The sequence below is a fragment of the Eschrichtius robustus genome, chromosome 3, assembly GCF_028021215.1.
Source record: "Eschrichtius robustus isolate mEscRob2 chromosome 3, mEscRob2.pri, whole genome shotgun sequence".
Lineage (NCBI taxonomy): Eukaryota > Metazoa > Chordata > Mammalia > Artiodactyla > Eschrichtiidae > Eschrichtius > Eschrichtius robustus.
The window spans coordinates 96436347-96463942 of NC_090826.1; the positions used below are offsets into that span (position 1 = coordinate 96436347).

A 27596-nucleotide genomic window follows, 5' to 3' on the forward strand; every position below is an offset into this window, starting at 1 on the left:
TATTCAACATCATACTGAAAGTCCTAGCCAGTGCAATAAGGCAAGGAAAATAAATAAAAGGCATACAGGTTATAAAGGAAGAAGTAAAACGTTCCCTATTTGCAAACAATGTAATTGTCTACATAGAAAATCCCAAGGAACCTACAAAAAACTCATGGAACTAAAATGTGAGTTTAGAAAGGTCACAGGATACAAGGTCAACAGAAAAAAATCATATTTCTACATACTAACAATTGTCAAAAGGAAACTTAAGTTTTAAATTATATAATTTATAATGGGTCCCCCCCAATTAAATTCTCGGGAATAAATCTACCAAAACATGTACATGATCTGTATGCTTAAAACTTCAAAGGCTGATGAAAGAAATCAAAGACCTAAATTAATGGAGAGGCATGCCACGTTTATGGATTGGAAAATGCAACATGGAAATGATGTCAGTTTTGCCTAAATTGATCTGTAGATTTAATGCAATTCTAATCAAAATCCCAGCAGAATTTTTTGAAGATATGGACAACCTGATCTTAAAATTTATTTTGAAAGGCAAAGGAACTAGAATAGCTAAAACAATTTTGAAGAAGATGACTAAAGTTGGAGGAATTATATCCCCCTATTTTAAGATTTACTTTAAAGCTACAGTTTCCAACACAGTGTGGTATTGGCAAAGGCATAGATACATAGATTAGACAGACAGTCCAGAAATAGACTCACGCAAATATGGCCAACTGATTTTTTTACAAAAGTGCAAAAGCAATTAAATGGAGAATGAATAGTCTTTTCAAAAAATGTTGTTAGAACATTTGGACGTCTACATGCCAAGAAAGAGAGAGAGGAGAAGGAGGGAGGAAGGAAGGAAGAAAGAACCTTGACCTAAATTTCATACCTTATGCAAAAAATAACTCAAAAATATCTAAATGGAAAGCATAAACTATAAACATTTAGGATAGAACACAGGAGAAAATACATGTGACCTAGGGTTAGGCAAAGAGTTCTCAGACGTGATGCCAAAATCATGATCCATTTTTTAAAAAAGATGAATTAGACTTCACAAAAATGTAAAATTTTGCTCTGCAAAAGACACTTAAAAGAACAAAAAGACAAACTACAGACTGGAGAAAATATTAGCAAATCACATATCCAACAAAGGACTTGCATTCAGAATATATAAAGAATTCTCAGAACTCAATTGTAAGAAACAACCCAACTAAAAAATGGGCAAGGGACTTGAACAGACACTTAACCAAAGAAGATACACAGATGGCAAATAAGCACATACACAATGTTCAACGTCGTTAGCTATTGGTGATGCAAATTAAAATGGCAATAAGGTACCACCACGTACCTTTTAGAATGCCTAAAAAAACTCTGACAATACCAAGTTCTAGAGAAGACTCAAAGCACCTGGAATACATTGTTGGTGAGAAAGCAAAATGATAAGCCCACTCTGGAAAACAGTTTGGTAGTTTCATATAAAGTTAGACATATAATCTAGAAATTCTACTTCTTGGTATTTATCCTAGAAATAAAGACTTACTTCACTCAAAAACCTGTAGAAAAAATGTTTTTTTTAGCAGCTCTACTCATAATAGTAAAAAAATAAAATGGAAATAACCCAAATGTATTTTGGCAGGTGAATAAACAGTGATGGATCATATTTTGTAATAGGATGGAATACTACACACACAGGGGTTCAATTTTATATGCCATTTTAATTTTGTTTTTAAGGAATAGATTTGAGACAAATGAGGAAGAGTGTTAAAATTTAACAAGGCTGGTTGGTGGGTGTGTGGATTTTGCTGTGTTATTCTGATTCTTTTCTGCTTGTGTTGTATTCTGTATGCATATTGTTGTCGACATTGGTAATGAGTAGATTATTTCATATTTGTGTAGTGTGGGCATTTACATACCTCACACCACTTAAGCCTCATGATCACTTTATGAAATAAGGACAGAAATTATTATCCCTATTCCACAGAAAAGGAATCTGAAGTGGACTGGGGACTCAGTAGTTCCTTGTTTAGCCTAGATTTGCATGGAAGTCCACTGGAGAAGTTCCCTTCAAGCCCAGGTGACTTGACCCCAGTCACTCCCCCGACCCCAACCTTGGAAGGCACTTACTTAGTGGGGGAACGAATTGTATTAATAATAGCTAAATGTTCAAAAAACAGTCATTCTGAAGTACCAGAAGGGGCCTCCAGGAATGATTCCCAGGCGATGGATACACATTTACAAGTCAATTCTTAGGAGGTGAAGGCAGGTTCTTTGGCTACCTCCCACTGGCTCACTCAGTGACCTTGGGCAAATCACTTAACCTTTCACTACTTACATTTACACTCTGGTAAACCGAATGTGTAATATTCATCATTACTCATTCAGGCTCCTGCGGAACACATCTTGAAAATTAGGGACCGATTTACAGTGGATCATATGCAACAACGTCAACTTTTCAACACAAAGTACCTCTTCTTAGCCAACCTCCCCCCCCCCGCCCCCCGCCATTCCTCAAAGAATATTTTCACTCTCATTTAAATGGCGAGGGCTATTTTAAAGGAGATTGAGTTTATACTTTTAAATGATCCATAACTTTTAAATCACTAACGTAAGAATGCTTTTGGTGTTAACAAATTAAAGCAACGCCTAACTAGACAGAACAGTAAGTAAGTTACATTCTATTGCCTTTTTCGTCTGTACTGGCTCTTGAAGATTTTGGAAGCAAGCAGTTTGTTAACCGTAAGTTTTAGAACTTTATTTCAGCCCTGATAATGCCTTTATGAGAATCCTTTAGGTTCTGAGTATTATGGTGTGAAAGAAGAAAAAATGGCACAGAGCAGCTCCAAATCCAGGAAAGTTGGTAAAGATAAACTAGGAGCCGATGATTGCCAGCGCGCCAGGCTGGTTCCCGACTTTGGCTATGGGTCGGGGCGGCTGTGATGTCTCGCTTGGGACTGGCCCTGGAGGCTCCTGGCAAGGAACCTGAGCCCCCTCGCGGCCGAACTGCCCGCAGAGGCCACAGGTCCCTTTAAGGCGTCCTGCGGGCAGGACCCGGGAGCTAAGGGGGCGGGAGGAGGGTTCTCAAGCGCACGCCACGTGACTCTATTGCCAAGTTCGTTCGCGAGTTTGACAGAAGTTTGAATTGGACTCGGGGGTTTTCTGCAGCCAGCGGGGCAGAGCGGCGGCCGAGGCCTCGGCGAGCGCGAGCAGCAGCGCCCCCGCGACCCACCCAGGCAGCCCGGATCCCGGGCCGCGGACGGCCGCTCGCGCTTCGGTACAGCTCGCTTCCCCCGCCGCGGGTCACCAGCCCCGAGCCCCAACGCGGTCCCCGCGGACCGCGCGCCGCGCCCCGGCCCCGCCGCGCCAGCATGTCCTCGACGGAGAGCTCCAGTCGCACGGCGGACAAGTCGCCGCGCCAGCAGGTACTCCCTGCACACCCTGGGGCTCTCTCGCCGCCCCTTCTCCACCTGGGTGTCGGGCCGACCCTTATTCTGCCCTCTCTCCCGGGTGAGAATGGGAGGAAGAGGGCCAGCGCTTTCCTGGATCCCCCACGGCCCTGACCCCGGGCCCTGTCTCCGCAGGTGGACCGCCTGCTCGTGAGGCTGCGCTGGAGGCGGCTGGAGGAGCCGCTGGGCTTCATCAAAGTTCTCCAGTGGGTGAGTCGCTGCCCCAGACGAGGGCTATTTCGGGAGCCTGGGCTGTGACGCTGACCCGAGCAATGTGGCCGAAGTGGGGGGCGGGGAGGTGCTGCGGCCCGCCCCGGAGGAAGGGTGGGGGGCGGTGACAGGTGGGCGGGGGAGGGGCGGGCTAGGGCTGCTTCTCCAGCACTTGGTGGCAGGAGGGTGAGGAACGAAGCATGCGGAGCCCCGGATTCGGTCCTTCTATGTGCAAGGAGTCTTTGCCCAGGGCGCTCACATTTCACCCGGGCGAGAGGACCCGGGTGTAACCTTTCCAGAACTCTGATCCTGCACATACCACTCCTCGGTGGCGGGAGGGGCGAAGAGGACAAGTGGGAATGAGGAAAGCTGCGGAGGGCAGAGGACGGAAGGAGGCAGGCGATGGAAACCATCCTGTCCCCAAACCCACCAGGACCTGACTGATCCTGGAGGTGGACTCATGGGACAGGGTCCTGGCTGGCGGCTGTCCTGTTGAGGTCACTAGAGTAATCTGCGTTCCTGTAACTGCGTGAGGGAGTGGATGAATGAATGAATGGAGTTCATGGCTCTAGGATTACATAAAAGAAAAAATAGTAAGACAGAATAAAAATCAGCCAAAATGTGGCTTGTAGAATAAGATAGAATATTGAGCTGGAAAGCTGGGGCCCTGGGTTCTAGACCTGGACCTGCCTTTTCTCTCTACTTGACCTTGGACAAATCTCTTCTTTGGACTTCAGTTTCCATATTAATCAAGTGTTCAGACCATCCCTAGGGTCCCTTTCTGCTCTAAATGGGTTGGCATGCTAGAACATTGCCCTTGGTGAGACTTATCCTGTGACCTTGAAGAAATCATTTGCCCAGGGCCTCAGTTTCCCCTGTAGTGGTATAGGGGAAATACCATCTTCTCCTGCCTCACTGGTACTTTGAGACATTAGCATGTTCTCTGTCCTTCGCGGTGCCCAAGGCCTCCTGGGTATAAATTAGGAATGTGGACAGGTGCAGTCACTCTTTCAAATCATAAAGACTTTTCGGGAGCAGTTATTGCACTATCACAGAAGAGATTTAAGTTAGACAATCCACACACCAAATGGTGTGTGAATAACTTAATTAACGTGCTTTCAGCACAGAATTCAGCTAGGGAATAAGTTACCATTAATACTAAGGAGGACTGAGTTCTAAAGGGCTTTTAACTCACTGGAGACAGGAGTTAGCACTGTGTCGCTGATTCTTAAATCATCCTTTGGATGAGAATCATCAGATCTGGAATTCGGGGGCAATGGTGCATTTGGGGTTACCTCTGGATATCTGAGACCCTGACTGGGGCTACAGGCCAGCATGCGGAGCTCCCACGTGCAAACTCTGGGACCTGTTGGGGACCTTCCACTCTCTCTACTGCCTCAAGAGCGGTTGGAACGACTGCTGACTGAGCTCTTTCACCTCCCCCCCACTTCCCTGCCATGACCCACCACTTGAGTACTTGAGGGGGCCATAGACGAATAATATTAAGGCTCCATGCGTCTACCATCCAGAACTAGGGATCCATTATGAGTGGTCCAGAGGAGCAGAACCAGAAATGTAAGGGTACAATTTTATCATTAAACTAGACAAATGGATCTAAGGGAAATTTGAGAAAGGCTGTCAAGGGATGAGGGAAACAATGAGGTTATTAGACCATGGAATCATCCTCCATAGGAGGGATTCTGAAAAGCTTCCTTCTTCAACCTTTCTATCCTTTTCCCAACCCTCCCCCAACCAATACCCACAACATTTCTATAAGGCTGCACAAAGCAATGCCTAGTCTCCTCCCACAGTCAGTGCTGATCCCTAAGAATTAAGACCTGTTTGACTTTTAAGATCCTCAACTTCTTAGAGAGGGAGTTATGCCTTTCTCTCATAATACTCAATCCGAGAGTCCAGGGCTAGGCTCTGCACTCAGCCTTCATTCGAAGGGTAGCATCATAAAGAGACATGATTTGCTTTTACTGCCATCCTGGTATCCTGAATTCAGAGTGAGTTTCACTTGCCCTGAGTCTCTGCAGGTGAACACAGGAACCAGCACCAGGAACCAGCACCAGAATGACAGTGAAAATGTCGTTTGGGACTTTTTGCATATTTCCTGCTTGGAGGGATCAAATACTCCGGTCTGGAAAAGGGGGAAAAAACCACACACAAACCTGCAGTTATTGTAATGATAATTGAAAACTTTGTTGTCACTATTACAAAAAGCAAAGGTTTTACTGGAATCCTGGTGAGATAAAAGTAATGTTATTCTTTTATTAGTGAGGAGCTTAGCTTAGGGTATCTCTTTAAAATTTAAAGATTAACTAATCTCACCTCAATTGCAGTTCTGGGGTCTCACTAAGTCTACACTAAGCTGGGAAAATAACAGGGGCATATACCAATTATTGGAGAACTAGTTTTTCTCTGCTTTCTAGCTATGGAACCTAGGGTAAGTGATGAAATCTTCATGGGTGTCAGTTTCTTATCTGTAGATGAGGGTAAGATCTATCTCGTGAGCTCACTGGGAGGATTACAGGAGCTAATATCTGTAAAGCATTAGAGCATTCAGGAAGACCATGGTGAGCCTGGCAGTCCAGGAGGTATTCAGCAAGTGTTGGTTCCCAAACCTCTCCTTCTCCCTAACTTTCCCCCTTATGCAGACTGTCAGCTGGACTTGTCCTTTGGTGAGATTATTCAGGTGTCACTGCCAAATCCTCACTTTGAGGGTAAGGTACGAATCTCCTGGATTACTCAGTTACTGTATCGATAATGTCACGTTACCTTTAACTTGGTGTGCCCTTGATCAGTAATTCACCTCTGAAGTGCCAAAGTCACTTATTTGGCCCTGGGGTCTCTGCAATGAAAATAAGGTATTTCCATAAATGTGGGGAATTCGAAAGTACACCATCAGAGTCCATAAAAACCAGTGAGATGATTGTGGGAATAGGATTTGGGGGAGAACTTGTCTTCCTTGTGCCCTGCACTAAGTGGAAATGTTAGTGTTCTCAGGACTGACAAAGGATTATCACCAAAAAGCAAGTCAGCACCAAAATGGAGCCTCATCCTTCAAGTAGCAAGGTTATTCTGACATCTTTCCAAAAGAGATGCAGAGGGAGGAGGAGGAGGAGGAGGAGGAGGAAGAGGAGGAGGAGGGTGGCAGTGTATGACCACTGCTGTTCCCCGCAGTGCAGGTCCATGAGGAGGAAGGCTGCTTGGTACCAGAGCTCTGGAGTTGCCCCTTGTCTTAGGGTCTCCATGTCTTCTTGGCTCTTGTTCTTTATGACCAGCTTGTTTGGCTCAGAGCCTTGTGCTTGGTGACAGGGGTGGTTTCTGTTCTTCCCCACTCTTCCCTGTGGCTCAGTCACCTGGCACAGTTAAGGAAGAAAGCATATCTGATACAGAAAGGTAGAGGGGGCTGGGAAAGCATGTCTTTCTCTGCTCCTGCATCCCAGGTGCAGAGCTACTTCCTCTCTCTTTGCAATCCTCCCTGCACACAGTAGAGGTCTTTTTCAGCCTTTATAACTCTGTGATGCAGGGTTTTGTTTTGGTTTTTATTTGAGCGTGACTCTCTCCTTTCTGGATGCAAAGTCTTGAGAGCAGGCACCAGGTCTTATTCAACTTAGATTCTGCAGCACCTGGCACGAAGTAGATGCTCGATAACTCTTTGTTGATTAATGAATGGGTGACATAGAAAGAGCACTGAACCGGGAATCAGGAGTTGTGAATTCTAAGCCTGGCTCTCACATTGGCTAAATGTGACCTTGGGAAAGTCACTTAATCTTTTGGGACTTCAGTTTCCACCTCTATGAAATGAGACTATTGTGCTTGATAATCTCTGAGATCCTTTTTGCTCTGCTGCTCTGTGAACCTGTGAGATTTTCCTGAGATTTCTCCATCCGTTCACTTGCATAGCCAGCTGTCATCTGTTATCTGACACCATCTGACTGTGTTATGTTCAGATTTAATCATATATTCTGGTTAATAAAGTTATATAAGGTGTTTAGAGGCTCCCGACTTTCAAAGAATCAGAATAGAAGAGAATACAGTTAATACTAAAGTTACTAGGGGTATATTTTGCCCAGAGAGGAATCGTAAAGCAGGGTTCAGGATTTTCAGAACCTCAAGGTTGTCATCTGGACATAGCAGAACTTTCCGCAATGATGGAAAAGCTCTATAATCTGTGTTGTCCAGTATGGAACCTGCTAGTCACATGTGCCTAGGGAGCACTTGAAATGTGGCCAGTGTGGCTGAGCAACTGAATTTTAAATGTTATTTAATTTTAATTAATTTAAATGTAAATAGCCACACTTGGCTAGTGGCTACCATTGTGGACAGTGCAGCTCTAGAGTAGGAGCTCCATGAAGACAGAGGGGTTTTTTTCTCTTTCGTTCACTAATAAATCATATCGCCTAGAACAATGCCTGGTACATAGTAGATGCTCAGTAAATGACATCTTTCTGTAGATGGTCAGGAGTGCCAGTCAAGAGAGTGCTGGTAAAAAGCAGGCTCCATAACTAACTGTTCATTGCCCCAAGTTAGGAGTACCTACTTTTGGGGGGAACCTATTACAGAGCCACTCACTGGCTAACTGCCAACAGTAAAAAGATATCCAACTGTCTGCCCTTCCCAGAATGTAACGCCTTAATTGTGTCCAGTTCTGGACACCAGAAGCTAAGAGGAACAAAGAAACTTCCAAGAGGAATCAGAGAACTGACAAGAAACAGAGCTGACAAGATTGGAGAATTCCTACGAGGACGAGCTAGAGAAGTTCCGCTGTTATGCCAGGGAGGCAACTTGGAGTATGTAAAGGATAATGGTGCAGAGGCTTTGAGTAACTTCTCTCCAGGCCTGTCAAGAAGATGAGCAAACAGGGCTCTACTGCAGCCTCTGTAATTTAAGTCAGATCAGGAGGTTAATCAGGCATTGGAGAGAGGTTATACTGTCTCCTTTCCTGGATGATTTTTAAGATGGAGACAATTGTCATTTGTTTGAACTAAACCTCCTAGAAACAGAGAGGTACCCATTATGACCTTTAGAGAGGGGTCAGTGGCTCCAGCATAAAGAAGATCTGCCAGGCCAGGCGATGCAAGGTGGGGCAGTGGCACCGGACACCACCCAGGGACAGAGCACAGCTGCTGGCAAGCCCAGCCAAGAGCACACTGATAGCGTTACCCTCGGAGAGTGAGAGAATCATAGAGTTGGAAAAGGCCTTTGGATTCCTGCTCCAAACCCCTCATTTTACAGAGGAGGAAACTGAGACTCAGAGAGCAGAATGACTTATTAGAGGTCACCCTGCCAGTTAGTGACAGGGCCAGGACTAGGACCTGGATTTCCAGACTCCTGATCGAGGTCTCTTCACTCCACAACACTATCAAGCATTAGCAAAATAAAGTGAACACAACTCTATTCTATAAACACTGGATGCAGGACTGGGATGTGAATTAGCTGTCTTCTAGGTGCTTAATATCCAAGATACCACATCGCAAAGAAACATACAAAAAGTGAACAATTAACAGAATAAGCTCACTGCTTAATGCAAATGATTACATCGTGCACAAGCCAATGGTAAGTGCACAGGAAACGAGGCCTGAACAGATGATGTGGGAGGATCAGAGACTCCAATTTCTCACCTCCTTCTAACCAAAGTGTGTATCCTCAGAAAGAAATTAGAAAATCATAGGATGAGGGAATTTCATGTCACTCAAGGCAGGACATTTAGTAAAATGTGATGAAAGGTGAAGAGGAAAACAATTCAAGTGATCTGAAACGCCTCTGGTTCTTAACACTGAAAAATGGCAGCAGCAACGGATTATAAAGGGAAGCACCACTGGGGAAAAAGCAGAGGCTGATAAGGCAAGTTGAGGATACTTTTCTCTGGGCTTGAGACAGGACTTCCAGCATCAATGCAGCCAGCACAGTTGCCAAAGGAAAGGTGCCTTTGGGGGAGAGGAGTTAGCTGGCAGTACCATGGGACAGCAGCCGGGCCCCTGCCCCCTTGGCCCCTCGGAAGGCTCGGCAGAGGTTGTCCCCTCCAGCTATACCTCCACTGAGGCAGGAAGCCACTCATTGGAAGTTAGCAAGAAGGTAATGGCAAGATTCAGTGATGGCTTCAAAGGAGAAATGGAAAGAGTTCCATGCACTCCTGATCTAGATTGGTGCAGGGAAATCTATTTCTAGGGTGCCTCTCCCTTGGGGAGGAAATTCAAGTCCAACTTTGAGATAGAAGTTTCCAAAGCCTAAATTGCTTTGTGTTAGTCATCATCTTAAGGAGGCTACCTGTGGTCTCCAGTGTCACATCCAATGGGGAGACCTGGAAACTGCCCGTTTCTCCCTCTTCATCTCCCTCCCAGGTACCAGTCAAAGTCAACCTTATTCATTTGGCTATTTGGTCCAGCACGCTGTGCAGTGAACACAGCACCCTGAGGCTGGGAGACCAAAGGAAGCCATGGGTCCCTGGCCAGGAGGGACTTGATTAAAGGGACTTCTGGCCCCTCCCCCCGCCATATCTGCACCGGCTGAGAGTCAGAGGGTGGTTCTGAAGGGATAGACCTTGGCCAGCTGAGACCTTCTGACTCTCAGAGGGGCTTCACTCTCCCTCAGCTCTTTGCTATTTTCGCCTTCGGGTCCTGCGGCTCCTACAGTGGGGAAACAGGAGCAACGGTTCGCTGCAACAACGAAGCCAAGGACGTGAGCGCCATCATTGTTTCGTTCGGCTATCCCTTCAGGTGAGCAGGAGTTGATTCTGACCCCGCATAGCCTCTCTCACTAGATTGGCAGGACCTGCTTGGTCTCTTTCTCCTCCAGAAACCTAAAGACCTTTTGTTGTGTGCCACTCCAGTTTCAGATAGAATTACAAGGCTCAGGTCCTTCCTGCCCTTTAGGAATTTCAGACACACTGGCCAGAGAAAAATATAAGGGAAACTCAAATAGATCCTTGTTATAATAATGTTGCAGTCCATGGATAACCAATAGCAGGTAACAACAGCTCCTACAGAAAGAACCCATGCAGTGTGGGGTGGAGGCTCCTCGACCCTCAGCAGCCTCCTCCCTGCCTTGAAGGTAAGGAAGCTTGTCAGTACTCAGATCCTAAAGAGCTGATGGGGGATGCTCACCCGTACCACCAGAATACAGGGAGGTATACCTTGACCAGGAGGTAGAAGACAATACTCTTTCCTGAGTGTTTGGGAGCTTAGAGAAGGGAGAGCCCAAGTGTTCAGAGGGGAATGGGGAAAGGGCTCAGCTTTTCAGAAATTTCTAGTAGCAGCAGCCAAGTTAGATTAGCTGTCTCTTGTTCATGATAGGGTATTTGTTTTTCTCTCTCGAGCTTGTCCAGTGTAGTCTCATTGAGGGACCCAAATAAAGCCTGAGAATGGGTGATTCCAATCTTAACTTGGCCACTGTGGACCTGTGCTTTCCCAGGGACAGAATGAAGCTGATTTTCCTGGTGGTTTGGCTACCAGAAATAGATGAACTATATATACTGTGGTTACGATCTAAAGGGTCGTGGAGATACTTGGAAATACAGGGTCACTGTATCTGGGCAGGGTGGATGAGTGTGGGGTGGTGGCTGAGAGGGAGGTAGAGTTTGACCAGAATTCCAGGGAAATTCCTGTCCTGACTGCGAGGTTCCCTCCAGAAACTTTCCTCCCTACCTGCCCCTTTCTTGGTTCTGTAAGAGTCCTTGGGTGAGAACTAGTGCAGGACTGCTCCTGGGGCAGGGGAAGCCCACTGCCTCCACAGGGAGAGGATCGCCCTGAGCTCAGGGTGGGCTCCGTGCCACCTGCAGGTTGAACCGGGTCCAGTATGAGATGCCCCTCTGCGACGATGAATCCACCTCCACGACCATGTATCTCATGGGGGACTTCTCTGCCCCCGCTGAGTTCTTCGTGACCCTGGGCATCTTTTCCTTCTTCTACACCATAGCTGCACTCGTCCTCTACCTGCGTTTCCACAACATCTACACGGAGAACAGGCGCTTCCCCCTGGTGGTGAGTGGGCACAGCCAGGAGGGATGGGGTGGAGACACTGAGGAGACATACGTTCCCCGGCTGAGGACAAACATGGTGGCTTTCCTGGGTCCCTGACACTCGGATGTGAACCTCCTCAATCTCCCTGCCAGCTCTTTGCTGTTGGTCCCTTCGGGTGCTGGGGCTGCCACAGGTCCTCGGGCCAGTGGAAGGCCAATGTCCCAGGACTCTGCGTCTACCAACCTCCCATCGCTTGCTCTACTCAAAGTAGGCACAATAGCTTCAAGAAGCAGGCGCTGAAGCCTGATTGCTTGGGTTCAAATCCCAGCACTGTCCCTTACTAGCTGTGTGCTCTTGACAATTTCCTTAACCTCTCTAACTCTCAGTTTCCTCAACTATAAAATGGGAATAAAATAATAACTATCTAATAGTGTTTTGGAAGGATAAAGTGAACATGCATGTAAAATACCTGGTGTATAGTTAGCCTCCATAAGTGCTAGCTATTATTAATGTTATTTCCCCTTTACTTTCTCCTTATCCCAGGCATGCAAGGTGGAAAGGGTGCCTTAGGGGACCCCATTTATCTCCTGCAGTCTGCCCTCACTCTGCCACCAGTTGTAACTGAGCAGTGGTGATCAAAGGAAAGGCTGGGCGTGGGGAGAGTATCAAGTTTAGGCCATGTGGGTTTGGGGATGACACTGACCAACAGATGCCTGGGCACATTGTTACCTGACCTCAGTTCTGAGGGCATGGGCAGGGGGTAGCCCTGGCTGGCAGGATTCTCTCGGTGGCAGATTCCCTAGGATGATCTGAGTTCCCTGAAGCTCTAGGTGTTGGGTAGGATGGGAAGAGGCAGCTGTCCTGGGACCCCAGGATTCCAGTGCCTTATGGCGAGAGGAGAAGAAGTACAGAATCATGGCGGCCTTTCTGATTGCATTTCCTGTCCCTCTGCTCCTCCCAGGACTTCTGTGTGACTGTCTCCTTCACCTTTTTCTGGCTGGTAGCTGCAGCTGCCTGGGGCAAGGGCCTGACTGACATCAAGGGGGCCACACGACCATCCAGCCTGACAGCAGCCATGTCTGTGTGCCACGGAGAGGAGGCGGTGTGCAGCGCCGGGGCCACGCCCTCCATGGGACTGGCCAACATCTCCGTGGTGAGACCTGTGGCCACTGAAGGGGTCTGGGGAAGGCAGCACACTCCCAGCTGCCCAGGCCTGTCACAGCAGGGTCTGAGAGGAACAGAGAGTGTGTCTCCACAGCTGCCCTCCCCGGCCCTGGCAGCCAGTGCTTCCCCTCCACCTAATGCTGGCTGCTGGCCCCTGGCTGACCCTGAGGGACATTTGGGCAGGGGGAACCCAAGAGCCACTCAGCCTCCTGTGCCTTCCTCCTTCTGCCCCCTGCCTCCCATTTCCCTCTCTTCTCCCCACCTCCAGGCGTGCTCTTTGTGACTGCCTCTCCCTCCTCCTGCCTCTTTACAGTCTGTGTGTATGTACACACGTGAGCAGGTGGAGGGGGAGCCCAGGGCTGTGACTGGGCTCAAAGCGGGGAGCAGACCCAGAGTGGGTGAGAAGGGGCTTATTGTCACTCAGGCCTCCAGGCTGGAAAAGGTCTTTGGGCAGTGGTGGGTCTAGCTGGTATGCATGTATTTGGCCACCCCAGCTGTTAGAACATTGAAACATCTCCATATCAGTTGGTAAGTAGCTGAGCTTTGCAAATGCCCTCCTGTCAGCCCAGCCACCTCAGCCCTGCCCTGAAAATGGCCTGAACCTTCCCCGGGCCCAGCAACTGAAAGGTTTAATGGCTGGCACACCAGGGAGCCTTCTAGACCTTGCTGGAACCCTGCTGATAGGTGTTAGCCCCACAGCCTTTTACTGTAAAAATGTTCACACATTCGGAGAAGTTGAAAGACTTTTACGGTGAACAGCCACGCACTCATCAGCTAGACTGTACCATTAACATTTTACTAGACTTGCTCTGTCCCGTATCTATCTGCCTCTCTTCGTCTATCAATCCATCTTATTTTTAATGCATTTCAGAGTTGATTGCAGACATCAGTACACTTCCCCCTAAAAACTCCCTGCTGATGGGTTTTTAAATATTTTGAATAAATATTTGGATAGAGCTGGCTGGGTCGCTGCCCGAGGGAAGGAGCACCTTGGACAGCTCTGGCCCCACTCACCCCAACAAGGCCTACGGAAAACGGCCTGCGGACGCCGTGGGAAGCGCCACTAGAGCCCTTGCTCCTTGCTGTGCTTTGCACGGTGCTCCACTCCAGGAGCCAGGTTCTCCTAGCGACCAAGCCACAGCTTGGGTCAGAGTTAGACACTTTCACCAGAGAATCCCTTAGTGGGTGATGGCCTTAAACCCTGACTCTTACCTCCAGTTCTCTTTTAGTCTTTCTAGCCCTCTGCACCTCCCCCTCCCCCCAACACACAGGTACTCCCTCTCCCTGTTCCCAGGATGCCCTCCTTCTATTCTCATAAGCCGCCCTCGCCCTGATGTCTTTGCAGCTCTTTGGCTTTATCAACTTCTTCCTGTGGGCCGGGAACTGTTGGTTTGTGTTCAAGGAGACCCCGTGGCATGGGCAGGGCCAGGACCAGGGCCAGGGCGCCGGCCAGGAGAGCGCAGCTGAGCAAGGAGCGGTGGAGAAGCAGTAAGCGGCCCCCACCCGGCTACTCCCGAACAGGACAGCGCCTCTTCAACCGCCTCTGGCTTCCAGGACCTCCCTCTTCTTCCTCCCCCAACTCCCCTCCCCCATTATTCTGGGCTCTGAGCTTTGAGACGTCTTCACTGGATGGGCAGGCATCAGCTGTCGGAAACCTGGGCAGCCCTCCCAGTGGCTTCCTATCCCTCCTCTTGCTGGAGCCCCGGATGGCAGGAGCTCAGTGCTTCTTATCTACTGCCTGGACCCAGGCATCTTACTTGGGGTCTTACATGTACCCTCACAGCCTTTGAGAACCAGCCTCTGCTACAGGCAAAGGTTGGGGTCAGAAGACCTGAGACTGGTTCCTAGCTGCCACTTCTATCAGTCTGTCCAGCTTCAATAAAAGTGGGGGGAGGGGAAATTGGCTGGCAGCCTTCTCCCTGCCCCCTTGCATGGAGGGCCCACCAGTGGTTTAGTGACCCCTCGTCAATGGCTGTCATCAAGGCGCCGTGTCTGCGCTGACCTCCAATCAGCCTGAGCTCAGTATGCTCCCCACCCTCTCCTCGGCCTGTTTGCCCACAGACCCCATCATGTGGGAACCCAGGAGGCTGACTAGCCTAGAAAACAGCCTTTCAGAGGGTCCCAAGTAGGCTGAGACTTGGTGAGGAGCAGATAAATTGCAACTGAGTTGCAACTTCAAGAAACAGAAGCCAGGAAACTTGCTGGGGAACCAGTTTTTTTTTATTCCCTTAGTCCTCCCACCCCTCCAGGCTGGGGCACTTCCACCAACACTCTAAACTCATACTTGCCCTAGAAACTCCTTACCTTCCTCCCTGTCCTCCTTCTTGGGCTTGGTCTCACACTTGGGACACAAGATGAGGGGTCTAGGAGCATCTCCATTTCAGCCTCCCCGCCTCCCACCTCTCTGTCCCTCTCCCTTCCCCAGCCTCTTGGGTCTGAGGCATTCAAGATCCTTTTCAAAGTCTGTCCAGGCCTTCCTTTCATTCCTGTGGGGCCAGACAGGGGCTTTGAAAAGGGTAAGAAAGGACCATCATGAGTCTAAGTTGCCCCAGAGCCCCAGGACATGGATGGATGGGCCCATTTCTTCCTCACTCTCTACTTGTTTTTTTCCCGCCCTGCTCCTTCTCTGGCCCGTTTTGTACTTCCCCTTCTCACCTTTACGAAAGAACATGCCCTCTCCCTTTGCCCGCCATTCCTCCCCTGCTTCCCCATTTGCTCCAAGCTCTATCCCCCCTACACGCTCACCCCAGTCCAGGGCAGGCTGATGCTCTTGGTGCTTCTTCACTTCGGGACCCAGTTCCATATTTGTCTTTGGTGTGTCTCCCCTTCCTGACACCTCTTCAGTCCCTCTGGGGACCCCAGGGCCCAAGAGTCAGTGCTGACTGGATAAGGGCCATCTGTCTCCCATCCAGCTCAAAACATTTCAGTCTGCCCTGGCCATAGGGCTGCCCAGGGAAGAAGGAAGAAGGCAGAATCCAGCCGTTTTCCAATCCAGTGCCAATTAGCCCAGTTGTCATCCCAAAGGTAAATGTGCCCTGTGCCAGTCTCTCCTCAGGACTGAGTCAACCCCTCCAACCTCCTCACCTTCCTCAGCACCCTCCATTGTAACGTGTGCATTACTGGGGTACCCAGGCGGCAGGACCTTTGACTTTGGGCCAATCATTTCTTCTTTGGGTCAGTTTCCTCACTTGACAGGGGAGTGTGAGGTTTACATCTTCAAATGCTCCAGAGTCCTTCAGTGAAAAATTAGGTGTTTTGTTTTTTAGATTTGGGGGAAGGCATTTGAGGAGGGAAGATAGGAGATGGGGATAAGGGTGTTTCTAAGTCTGAACCTCTCTGTCCTGAGCTGTCCCCATGATTACTCAAGGACAAGGGGAGACAGTTTTGCCCACAGCTCCAGAGATACAGAGAACAAAGGGATGACCTTCAGTTTTCTTCAAGCTGGCCCCTGTGAGTGTCTGTGAGTAGCTTCTACTGGAACTTTGTTTGGATTCTGTGTACGTATTTATAATTTATCTGAAATGTGATGGATAAAGTGTTCTCATTTGGGGGCCTAAGTTACTAATTGGCCCTTCAGCTAGGGAAAGGGGGTGGGTGGGTATGCACTCCTGCCAAGGACTCCTAGCCCAGAACTCTCCCTAGAGCAGAGAAGGCTCTTTCTCTTCTTCAGGAGGCTGGCTTGTTCTCAGCCTGAAGAGCCTTGATTTAGGCTATGGCCTCTCTCTCCATAGCCACCCTAAGAGGAAAGGCTACTTCACCTCATTACCTTCAGAGGGCTGGGCTGGGTCTAATGCTGAGTGCGCGGCTGTCCTCATAGGACTCGTGTCCCCTCCAACTAGGGCTGGCATCACCACTTTGCCTAGTGGGGCCTGAGGTAGAAGGTGCTGGTTTCTCCAGTTGCCACAGGAGGCCAACAGGCAGGGCACTTGCCCTTTGCCCTAGTAAACTCTGACCCTGCCAGGGTGCCCACCTAGGACCTTTCCTGAACATGAGTTCCCTCCACTATCATGGTCATAGGTGTCCTTCTTCTGGGATTGAAGATCAGGGGTGGGGGGAGAATGTTGCATGTTGTTTTCTGGTGCTTGTTATTATACATTTGAATAAACAGTGCTTCAAGCATTTGCCATGAAGGCGCCAAGAATGTAGCCCTTCTGGGGACTTTTTTCCTCCTCCTCCCCTTGCTTTAAGTTCTTGGACAAATATCAGCATTTCCACCAAAACATCATTCCACTCCTCTCCACTCTGCACTCCCAGCGATAGAGTCTGCAGGCTGAGTTGTTCCTGGCGGACCCCAGTCTGGCAACATCTCCTCTTTTGGTGGCACCAATTAGTCCAAAGTAACTGAGACTCATCAGTAAATTTAGAGCAAACTCAAAAGGCGAGAGATATTGGCTTCCACAATGCTGTCTCCACTTGCTCTCCTACCATCTGTGACCTAGACAAGCTTCCTGTCAGGAGTTGAGGGCCACGTGCTTTGCCCTTTTAACTATAAAGGTTCTTGCTGAACAAACTTGCACCTCTATGCCCCTTCTGAGAAACAGTCACAGGCTACATTTACATTCCCTAGAAAAATACATTTGGGCACAATATTACGTTCAAAGTCACCAGTGTCCCACTCCCCCTAGGAATCATCCATGGTTCTCAGGTTAAGAATCTCTACCCTCAGAGATTATCCTTGAAGTACTTAAACCTTCCCTGGGTGAAAATGAGAAGACAGTCTGAGGTCTTGAAGTCACAGACCTTGACTTATTTGCCTCCAGTTTGGTTTCCCCTTAGATGAAAGAATGAGTATGTGGTGAGGTGTAAGGGGTTGAGGAGGGAAAAGAGAATTAGTATCTCTTTTCTGATGTGATGGGGTGGGGGGCAGGCTTTTGTCTCTTGATTATGTGAGGGTGGGAAAGAATGTCATCAGCTGAGAAAAGAGAAAGAGGTGGATGATTAAGGTATTTTCCAGGCCTTAGCAAGGAAAATGACAGATCTGATGAGAAATCTCCCTGTGCCCAGGCTCTGGTAGCAGCCCTGCCAGCAGAGAAAATATTCGTTAGAAAAAGAAGCCAAAGGGATGGATGGAGTCAGGGTCCAGCCAGGTTTGGGAAGAGGCGGTACAGGGTATCGATCGCAGTGCTCATGAGGAGAGAGACGGATCAGCAGAGATGCTGCAAACACCAGCAGCCTCGGGGCCACCCCAGTTCCGGGGCTGGCTCTGGCTCGGAGATAGCCTTCTGTCATCCTGACAGGTGATCCCGGTCAGCTCAGCTAGGTCCTCCCAAACCCAGACAACGCCACTTCAACCCTCTGCTCTGCGTCAGGGCAGCGTGGGTTTCCCACACAGGAGGCACAACCCGAGAGTTGAGGACCCTCCCCCACTCCAACCCCTGTGTCCTTCGGCACATCCTACAGACCCCCTCCCTTTGCCCTTCTGATTCACAGCGCCCACCTCCCTGCACCTACCGCATTCGATCTACGGGGAAGCGAAGTCGCTTCGTGGCCGCCAGCCCGGGAAGGGGCGCCAGCCAGCTGGCGGAAGCACGGCTTAAAGGGGCATCTTGGGCAGAGAGAGGTTTGGGACTGGGGTTTGTGTGCAGCGAACTTAAGAGAGTGGGCTGGTAGCACAAAGAATGTGTTCACAACGGTTAGGAGCAGAGGTCCTGGGGCTTTGGTCTCTTTTTCCCCCGCAATTGTGCATTTTGGAGGGGCTCTCGCGTCAAGCTCAGTAGGCAACCTCCCCACCTCTAAGCCTACGTTTCCCAGAAGGCTATGCGGCACGGAGAGTGAGGGGAAGGCAACCAGTGCTGCGCTTGCGCAAAGAGTGAGCTGGAAAGGTGGGAGGGAGAGGGGAGGCGTGCCCGCGGCAGGGATGGGGGGAGGGGGCCGCGCGGCGGCGGCGCCGGGGCGGGCGCGCGTCCGCGGCGGTGATGGCGGTGCGTGAACGCGCGGCGGCAGCAATGGCCGCTCTGGAGCGGCGGGTGCCGAGTCTCGATGACTTCGCGGGACAGAGCTGGAGCTCGTGGGTGGAGCGGGCCGAGCTGCCCGCGGCCGAAGGTGAGTGAAGCACCCCTAGAGTCTGAAGACCCCATCACTGTCTCCCCTCCCCCCCTCCGGGCCCCCGCCAACAGAGGGGAGCTGCCGACGGGAGCCGCCGTCCGGCTCCCCGGCCCCCCAAACAAAGGACCCGCCGGGTCCTAGTGCCCGCCCGCTCCGCCACCTTCGCGCCTCCGGGTCCTAGCGCCGGCTCTTCTCCAGCAGCCCACCCTGCCCACCTCTGCCTCTGCCGTTGCCCAATACCTGCCCCCACATCTGCTTGCTTTTATGTTTCTTCTTGCCTGCTGTCCTCCAGCTTCCGCCCCTCCTGCACCTGCCTCGAGCTTTCCCCATCCGCAACAGTCCTCTCCACGTGTTTCCCACGCACCCCACTTCTGTGCCCCCCTCCCAACCCCCCTTGTTCCTTCGCCTTCTGCCCCACACCTTTTGCTCCTTTTCGGCGTTTGCCTGTCGGCTGCAGTGCCACTAGATCCCCGCCTCCTCCGCATTAGTTCGTCGGTCCATCCATCCATCCATCCTCCCTTCCTCCCTCCTCCGTCCATCCATACATGCCTCCAACCCTCCGTCCTTTCCCGGGCCTCTTGCCCTGCCTCCCGGGCTCTCTCCCCTGACCCCCACCTTCTCTAGGCCCCTGAGTGCTTTTGGTGAGCGGGCTGACAGCCCCTTCTCCTGATCTTTGTCTCCTGGGCCCCAGGGGGCATCTGGCCTCGTGGCCTTTGGGGTGACAGCAGGCATCACGCCCCTGAAGAAGTTTGCAAGTGAGATGAGGTGGAGGAGGAGACCACATGGAGCGGTCTCTGATGACACTTGTTCTCCTCTGAGACGTCCAACTCCCAGCTCAGTTCTGTCCATCACAGCATTTTAATGGACTTAAGAGTGGGAGCTGCCCCTTGTTTCTTGCATGCCTAACCCACCACCCCTCATATCTGGAGATTATATAAGACTGTCAGTATTCTTCTCATTCTAGAAAGGGGCACGTCTGTTAGTAGGTGTCAGAAGCAGACCTAAGTGGGAGCCTCAGGCCACCCCAGAACTGCCCCATGCTGGGTGGGCAAGGATGGGGCCATTGTCAGGGTCTGGGTGCATTGAGAACCGGAAATGGAATCAGACGGGTTTGGTGACTCAGAATTGATTTTTTTTCCGAGGGACAGGGAGGGGGCGTAGAGGAGGGAGGGGAGAGGAGTAAGGTAGGGGGATGGGGAAAGAGCTGCTTTGCACAGCTAAAACGTTTTTGTCATCAACCCAGAAACTGAGGTACAAGGGCAACCCTTGCCCAAACCCCCTCTTAAGAGGAAAAGGGCTTGCATAGCTGATCAAGGGGACTTTGAAGATGCTGAAGGGCCATAAGACAGCAGTTTCTCTGCTCTGTGGCCATCCTATCAGTGCAGGACCTGAGAAGCTGGGTGTAACTTTGACAATGCCATGGCAACCCAGGTGGAACAAAATCGGGGATGGGGACCTAGGAGAGTATCTGTTTGGGATACCACAGAAAAGCAGAAAGGACCTGTCTGAGAAATCTCAAGAAGGTACTCGGGGTTCTGTAGTAAAATATGTTAAGGACTGTTTCCCGTTTAAATGGGGAAGCAGGCCCAGAAAAGAGATAATTACCCATAGTCACCCAACTAGTCAGCAGTGGAATCCTGAACTGTACCTTGGAATGAAGGATCCATAAGAAAGGTGGCTGGATCCCTCCTAATGGGGTCAGCTCATTCCAGAGGTAGCAGGTGAAGGAAGAATGGGCACTTGAGAAAGATCCACTGAAAGGTTCTCCAAGTAGTCCTGAGCACCAGGTGCTTGTCAAGGAGTGAGGGCTTCCTCCTTCTTGGTCCCAGGACCTGGTCGGATGGGAGATGGGGCTTCTGGGATGGGGGCGGTCCTTCTGAGCTGTGTTTCTCCTCCAGGGACTGAGTTGGAGGAGAGTAACAAAAACCTGAAGAAGTTGGATGCCATGACCCTCATTAAAGAAGGTGCGGGTTGACACATACTGGGGCTGGGGCCCAGGGCAGACAGGACCACCTTCCCTTCTTCCACCACAACCCAGGAGGTGGCTGCCTGAAGCAGCAGGTCTGGGGATTCTCACTTTGATAGGTCTGAGTCAGCCTATTCCCCTGGCTCCTGTGACTTACTGAGGGAGATCCTAATCATTGGTGTTTGGTGCCCATTCACCTGAAAGCCTGCATTCTTAGGGACTGGTTAGATTGAACTCTGGAAGCTGGAAGCATCCAATATAAAGCTTGTCATATCAGCTGGGAGGGGAAGTGTCATCTGAGTGGTGGGTGGGAGTGTTCTCTGATCTTACAGGGAAAAGCTGGTGTCCTCAGCCCCAGTGATAAGGGCTTCTATCATTGCAGACATGTCCATCTTCGGGCACTGCCCTGCCCATGACGACTTCTATTTGGTTGTATGTAACCATTGCAGCCAAGTGGTGAAGCCTCAAGCTTTCCAGAAGCACTGCGGTGAGGGGAGCCCTAGGGAGGAGATAGAGGGGACAGGGGAAGGTGGAACATGGAACTCTGAGGACAGGGCCGATTGGGAGGTCATGTGGGTAATGGAGGGAGGCTCTGGGAATAGAAGGTGGGGGCAGGGAGCTTCACAGATTGTGGTTGGTTGGGGTTATTGTTTAAGCACCCTTTTAGCATCTGGGAAGAGCTAAGAGGTTCAGGAAGCTGATTCCTAGAATTTTGAGTCTTGAAGGCTGAAATTCAAATGGCAAACTTAAAATCTAAGCTTTGGAAACTCCAGATTCTCCATCGTGAGTCTGTGAGCAGGGTTAGGAGGTTGGGGAAGGAGACAGTTGATGCCACTCACCTCGATTGCTCTCTCCACCTCCTGGTGACAGAAAGAAGACATGGGCCGCTCAGCAAGCTTTACGCCCGGGCCCCACCTCCACCTCCAGCCCCTGCCAGCTCTCAGAAATGCCATGTAGTGAACGGTCAGGGCCCAGCTTGTAGGGCCCCAGGTTCCACCAAAACCTCCTCCAGGGAGAAGGGCCAGGGGTCCCGGAGCCGTGGCCACCAGCCTCCTGAGAAGACCCAGAAGGACAACCTCTGGTAAGAAAAGGCTGGAGACTCCCTGAGACAAGCCCTGACCCTAGCCCAGGGAGGGGTTGGCACACATGGAGGCAGCTGTGGGGCGATGGGCACTGCTCACTGCGGGAGGCGGCCATCTCTCTCTGCAGCTCCCTTCTACTTGCTCCGGGGAATATGGGGCCCCCTTTTCCCATGTTCTGCACTCCTGCAGGAGCCCACCCAAGTTCCAGGGCTGGGAAAGGAGATGGCTCTGGGCTAGAGTCTGAGGCCCAGGCCCAGCCTCCCTACCTCCCAGCCTGCACCCTCTCTCCATGTATAGCCTTTTCGTGCCTGTGGTGAATCTGGAAAAGATGTCCAGTCTCCCGAAGCCCGATGGACACGGAATCAGGGTGGCTCCACCCTCTGCTTTCCTCAGCCAGCCGGCTGGCCTCAGCAAGGACTCCCCTGGAAGAAACCCCATGGCATCCCCTTCTAAAGAACTTCCTGGCAGAGGGAGCATCGAGATAACCCCCAGCGAGGGCCCTAGTCACCGGGCTGAAGGCAGCCCGTCTGAAAAGGAGCCTGGTGGGGCCAGGCTGCCCCCTAAAACCCACCGGAAGATGGCTCGTGAGTAGTCGTGGTCTTGGGGTCAGGAAGGTAGAGTGGGGACTCCTTTGGACTGCTTTGTCCTTGGGCCTGATGGAGAGGGGGTCAGGAAAGGGTGGGCTTGGCCATCACAGGGTGCCAGGGTACAGGAGCTCCCGGTCATCCCTTGATGTGGACACTCACTTGACCTGCTTGCTCTCTTGGAAGATTCTCTTCAGCCCAGGTCTCCTGATTAAGGCCATGGGAGCCTGTGCCCAAGCAGGTGAAGGTATTTTTCCTCACCTTGGGCTGTTGAACTTTATCTCTTTTCTCGTCTAGATCCAGGGCACCAGAAGCCTCCCATAGCTGGTTTCCCTGGCATCCCAGATGCCTGTAGCTGCTTTTGTTTCCTGGTACATGTTGCGCTGTTTGAGACTTGGGGCCCCCCAAAGGAGTGCCTGGGCTGGCGTGGGGACGGGATGGTTCTTACACCCAGCAGAGAGCTGCTGATGCCCAGAGGAGTATCTCTGGAAGGCTGCAGCCCCAGACTCGAGGGCCAGAGGCTCTCCTGCCTTAGGCCCAGCTCTCCCAGGCCTTTGGCCTGAAGACGCCAGACCCTCCCAGAAATGGCCTTGGGTTTCATGGGAACCGCTTTCCCCACAGGGAAGGAGTGCGACCTCAACAGGCAGTGTGGGGTAATAAATCCAGAGACCAAAAAGATCTGTACCCGCCTGCTGACCTGCAAGGTAACCCCCAGTCCCTCTGCATAGTGAGGGAGGACAGCACAGACACGGGCCCTGGGAAGGGGGAGCGAGTGAGATCTCATCCAAGATCCAGCTGAAGGGATGGGGGTTAAGCCTAGACCAGGCAAGGGGAGGGGAGGCTGCCCCCACTGGGCCCAAGGTGGGGACAGCGGGCAGGGGCTGGCTTCCAGATCCCCCACTCCAGAGGAGGGTTCTGGCCCTGTCAGGAAGTGAAACAAGGACACACAAACACACCCACACTCACACACCCAGTCTCTTCACTTGCCCAGGCCAGAGCACACCACCACCCCTTACCTCTGCTCAGCCCCTCCCCACCCTTCCCCCTGCTGTGTTCTAGATCCACTCCGTGCACCAGCGCAGGGAAGTCCAGGGCCGAGCCAAGGACTTTGACGTGCTGGTGGCAGAGCTGAAGGCCAACTCCCGCAAAGGGGAGTCTCCCAAGGAGAAGAGCCCAGGGCGCAAGGAGGCAGCTCTTGAGCGCCCCTCCCAGGAGCCCCCCTCCTCAGTCCAGGTTGTGGCAGCAGTGGCTGCTCCCAGCAGCACCTTCTCTGCTCGTGCCAAGCAGACCTACCCATACTGTGCACTGCCCAGGTACGTCCAGGATCCAGCACCCATCTTACCTGGGGACACTTGGCCCCAGGCCATCAGGAACCCCTGGAGACAGGCCCAGGGAGTGCCCTGGAAGATGCTGCTCACTTCACCCTGAGTGTGTGGGGAGGGGCCCCTGGCGGTGGTGTGGAGGTGGGCGACTCCCTGTTCCTAACCAGGAATACCGCAGTACCCCAGGCTCTCTGTAGTGTTCCAACACCCAGGAAAAAAACATTTTCCCAGCTGCTTCCAACAGGCCAAAAGTCGTAATTGGGGAGCCGAAAGGGTCAGGGTCCTGGGTGAGGCAGTCCTACTGTCTATTTATTCACTGGCCCCTTCGTGTGCGGAGGCTGCGCTGGAACCCGGGGAGAGCCTGCCTTGCGGAAGGAGACACACACGCATCTCCGCCTGTAACATGAGGGGCAGACACGAAACACAGGCTCAGCTCACAGATAGGTTCACAGGAATATGTGATACAAGAAGGGGGTTGAGAAAATTGACTGGGCTGACCAGAGCTGGGTGTGGTTATACTCAGATTTTCTGGAGGAAGCGAATGTGGAGCAGATTTTCCCCCTGAGGAGGCAGGGCCTGGGAAGTGAAGGGGCTGGGGAGAAAACCCCTTGGGAGCTGTGGCCCCTGATCTTTCTGGCTCTTACTCTGTGAGCTCTGTTGTTCCCTCCCTTCCTGTCTTCCTTCCTCTTTGTCTGATCGCCCAGCAGGGTGTCTGCCCCGACTTTTTGAGCTTGGCAGGTTCAGGGACACCCCTACCGTGACCCACTCTCATCACATCGCCCTCACATCCCCTTTGGCCCTTCCAGGTCCCGGGCCTCCTCTGAGAGTGAGTTGGATGATGAAGGCCCTTGTGGTGGTGATGGGGACCCAGGCCTGTTCCCCTTCCCCCTGCCCCGGGGTGGTGCCCAGGCCTCCAGCGAGGAGAGTGAGGAGGAGGGGACATCTGATGACCTCCACCTCCCCACTGACTGCCATTATGCAACCCGGCCCCCTCGGCCGCAGGCGGTAAGGACCTGGGGCAGGGACCTGGGGGTGGGGGGCCAGTCCTCCTGGCTCACAATGTGGGGAGGAGGTCAGATCCTATGTGCAGGTGCCCTCCCTGTATTTCAGGCCCCGTTAACCATGTGCCTTCCCTCTGCCTTCAGTTCTGCACCTTTGGGAGCCGGCTGGTGAGTCCAGGATGCTACGTGTTTAGCCGCCGGCTGGACCGGTTCTGCTCGGCACTCAGCTCTATGCTGGAACGGCACCTCAGCTCACACATGTGGAAGTGAGTCTCCTGGCCCCAGAACCTCCCTTCCCAGGCCCCAGGCATACACGGGCTTCAGAGCCCCTAATTCGTCATACATACCTGTAGATGTGGCTTGGCTGTTTGCCAGGAAGACCCCAGGTAGGATGAAAAGGAGGTGGGGAAACTTGGCAGCCTGGAGCTGGGCTAAGGCAGGGCCTGAATGGGTCACCTGGGAGTGAATCTTAACTCTCACCAATCACTTCCAGTACCTTTTGGGTAAGTAGGGATAGGGGATGTCCAACCTGAGATTTAAAGTGAGGTTTTTAAAGGGTCTGTATATTAGTTCATTCCTGCCTTTCCCTGTGCCTTCTTCCTATCCCTCAGTTCCAGCGTTTCCCAGCAGAGGGCAGCACTGCCAGGGCTCTGTGGGCCATTTCTACGTGGGTGGAAAGACTTGTATGTTGGTGGGGAGGCCCTCTTGCTTGCTTGGCATCACAGTGGGGCTCTCTTCTTGCTGCAGGAAGATCCCCCCGGCGGCTGAGCCTCCATCCCACCTTGTCAGCTCCCCACCATCTGCTCCCCTGAGCCCATCCTCTATGGGCAGCTGCCCCCGCCTTCCAGGCCCACCCCCCAGACCCGCCTGCCCAGCCTCCACGCCCCCCACCAAGGACAGCCTTGGCCCCGGCTACCCTGCAGGCTCCCCCAACGTGGCAGCCGCCTGCAGCCAGGCAGAGTGCATGGGCGGGAGCCAGGCTATCACCTCACCACTGCCTGCCAACACACCTTCCCCATCCTTCAGCAAGCTCCCACCTTCCAAGGCCAGCAAGTCATCCAAAGGCAAGGACGGGCTTGAGGTGGAGGCTCCTTCTCGAAAGCGAAAGTTATCCCCTGGGCCCACCACTTTCAAACGGACCTGCGTCCTGGAGCCCACTGGAAAAGGCAAACCCTCTGGCTGCCGGGGCCTCTCGGCCAAGACTAAAACAGCCCTGGGCATGGGGCTTAATGGGACGGTGGAGCCAAGAGTGAAGCGGGCAGGGCCCCTGGACTGTCGGGGTTCCCCTCATCAGCCCCCCACGCCAGTCAAGGCGTCTCAGCTGGACAACCAGGGAGCGGCTGGACACCCGGCCAAGGCCCTGCCGACCAACTGCCTCTCTGAGGAGGAGGTAGCCAAGAAGCGGAGAAACCTGGCCACTTACTGCCGGCCAGTGAAGGCCAAGCACTGCCAGGCTGGTGCCCCCGCCGACGCGGCCTGCTCTGTGCGCCGCAAGAAGCCGGGTCCAGCCCTGGCCTTTGAGGAGAAGTGTTCTACACTGAAGGTACCAGCCCAGCTCCCTGAAGAGCAGGGGCGGGGAAGGGTCAGGATGGATGAGGTTGGAGTGCACAGGCACCTGACAAAAAGAGGTGCTTAAGTAAATGTGCAGGGAAGGGAAGACTGGGGAAGTTGAGAGAGAGTTCCTGGGCCATCTTCTCTAGGGAGAGGTGACCCCAGCTTTTGCTTGGTGGGCCTTCCCCTATCCCCAGCGCTCTCCTTTGGGCTAAGGAGATGTTGCCTCTGCCTCTCCCCCTTCCCCTGCTTGCTTTAATCAAAGGGCCACTTTCTGAATTGGCTGTGGCCCTCACTCCAGGACTTGGAGCTACCTCTGTTCCCTGAAGGAGAGGAAGCTGGACTCCATGAGCTCTGATAAGAAAGGTTTGGGCAGTAGGGTTGAGCTTGGGTCCCTGAGCTGTGGCCTAACACGCTGGGCCCAGGGTGGGTGGGCTGGTCTGGTTCATTGGTTTTACCTCTGGGCATCAGGGCATGAAAGGGCAGGGACATAACCCAAGGTCCCCATATGCATGTCTGCCCACCTTATACATATACCCACTGCCAGGTTTTCAGGTACCAGGCAAGCTCTCCAGGGTTTCTGGTAAAGCCAGCAGCCAGGTTTATTTGCCTTTTCTGATGGGAGCCCTGGAGTAGCATGCTATGAGCTATCCATATGACCTCAGCCAGGAGGAATGTATTGGAGGTGGGAAGGGGAGATGCCCTCCTGGTTTAGGCACTGGCCAGATGCATACCAACACCTTTGGTGCCCATATGAGAGTAGTAAGTTTGACAGCTGCACGGGGCCTGAGTGTGTTTTTGTCACACGTGTGCATGGGTGATCTCCAGGCTGCCTCTGCTGGGCTGGCATTCATCCTCCCCCTTGCCCAGCTTTACTCACAAGACCAGCAGGAGGAAATCAAGCCTTAGCTTTTCTGGCCCACATAGTTTGCTGGATAGGAGGACAGTTAGACCTCCAGCCCGACCCTGTCTCTTGCCTCTTGTCTTCCTACAGTCAAAAGCCCATTAACAAGAAAGTGCCTGCCCACTGCGATGGAGCCGCCAGCACCTCCTCCCCTCCAGATCCGGGCCCCAGGCTGCTGCCGCTTTTTATAACTTTATATTATTTTTTTTAAGAAAAAAATACTCTTTAAAATACCTCAAGACTGTCTCCCTGTTCTGTTGCTGCTAAGAAAATATAAAAACAGAAACGTAGAAAAGGAAGGAAAGAAATGTAACAAAATGAGTGTCCTTACTGTCCCCAATTGCTCCCCAGGAGGCTGAGATGATA

At 51.9% G+C, this 27596-nt stretch overlaps 3 protein-coding genes across 5 annotated transcripts in view; all 3 read left to right on the forward strand.

Moving 5' to 3' along the window:
- LOC137760616 (synaptophysin-like protein 2) overlaps positions 1–10707 on the forward strand; it is a 35267-nt gene extending 24560 nt beyond the window's left edge. The window contains exons 2-5 of the mRNA XM_068537558.1: positions 3570–3644; positions 8275–8447; positions 10245–10369; positions 10704–10707. Of these exons, the coding sequence (XP_068393659.1) occupies positions 3570–3644; positions 8275–8447; positions 10245–10369; positions 10704–10707 (377 nt within the window). The remainder of the gene's footprint in view (positions 1–3569; positions 3645–8274; positions 8448–10244; positions 10370–10703) is intronic.
- LOC137761205 (synaptophysin-like protein 2) lies at positions 10294–16882 on the forward strand. Its single transcript, XM_068538108.1, has 4 exons — positions 10294–10369; positions 11431–11632; positions 12573–12764; positions 14121–16882. Exons 2-4 carry the CDS (start codon positions 11453–11455, stop codon positions 14265–14267), a joined length of 519 nt encoding a protein of 172 aa, XP_068394209.1. The 5' UTR covers positions 10294–10369; positions 11431–11452; the 3' UTR covers positions 14268–16882.
- Positions 16883–18690: 1808 nt separating this feature from the next.
- On the forward strand, positions 18691–27471 carry ATXN7L2 (ataxin 7 like 2). 3 transcript variants are annotated; one of them, XM_068538110.1, is made up of 11 exons: positions 18691–18817; positions 20719–20784; positions 21169–21273; positions 21657–21867; positions 22166–22452; positions 23074–23156; positions 23512–23765; positions 24581–24779; positions 24920–25041; positions 25523–26318; positions 27321–27471. In XM_068538110.1, exons 1-11 carry the CDS (start codon positions 18691–18693, stop codon positions 27333–27335), a joined length of 2265 nt encoding a protein of 754 aa, XP_068394211.1. In that variant the 3' UTR covers positions 27336–27471. The 3 variants fall into 3 exon arrangements, with proteins under 3 accessions (XP_068394211.1, XP_068394210.1, XP_068394212.1); XM_068538109.1 differs by lacking the exon at positions 27321–27471 and having other exon boundaries at positions 25523–26678; XM_068538111.1 differs by lacking the exon at positions 21169–21273 and having other exon boundaries at positions 18709–18817.
- Positions 27472–27596: the final 125 nt, after the last annotated feature.

What these genes read in the sequence shown, in the direction of transcription:
- LOC137761205 (XM_068538108.1), top strand. Translation starts at nt 11,453, where the DNA reads ATGCCCCTCTGCGACGATGAATCCACCTCCACGACCATGTATCTCATG. An exon ending in ACAGGCGCTTCCCCCTGGTG is followed by an intron (nt 11,633 to 12,572) that starts GTGAGTGGGCAC and finishes TGCTCCTCCCAG; the next exon opens with GACTTCTGTGTGACTGTCTC. An exon ending in GACTGGCCAACATCTCCGTG is followed by an intron (nt 12,765 to 14,120) that starts GTGAGACCTGTG and finishes ATGTCTTTGCAG; the next exon opens with CTCTTTGGCTTTATCAACTT.
- ATXN7L2 (XM_068538109.1), top strand. Translation starts at nt 18,691, where the DNA reads ATGGCGGTGCGTGAACGCGCGGCGGCAGCAATGGCCGCTCTGGAGCGG. An exon ending in AGCTTTCCAGAAGCACTGCG is followed by an intron (nt 21,274 to 21,656) that starts GTGAGGGGAGCC and finishes TCCTGGTGACAG; the next exon opens with AAAGAAGACATGGGCCGCTC. An exon ending in AACCCACCGGAAGATGGCTC is followed by an intron (nt 22,453 to 23,073) that starts GTGAGTAGTCGT and finishes CTTTCCCCACAG; the next exon opens with GGAAGGAGTGCGACCTCAAC.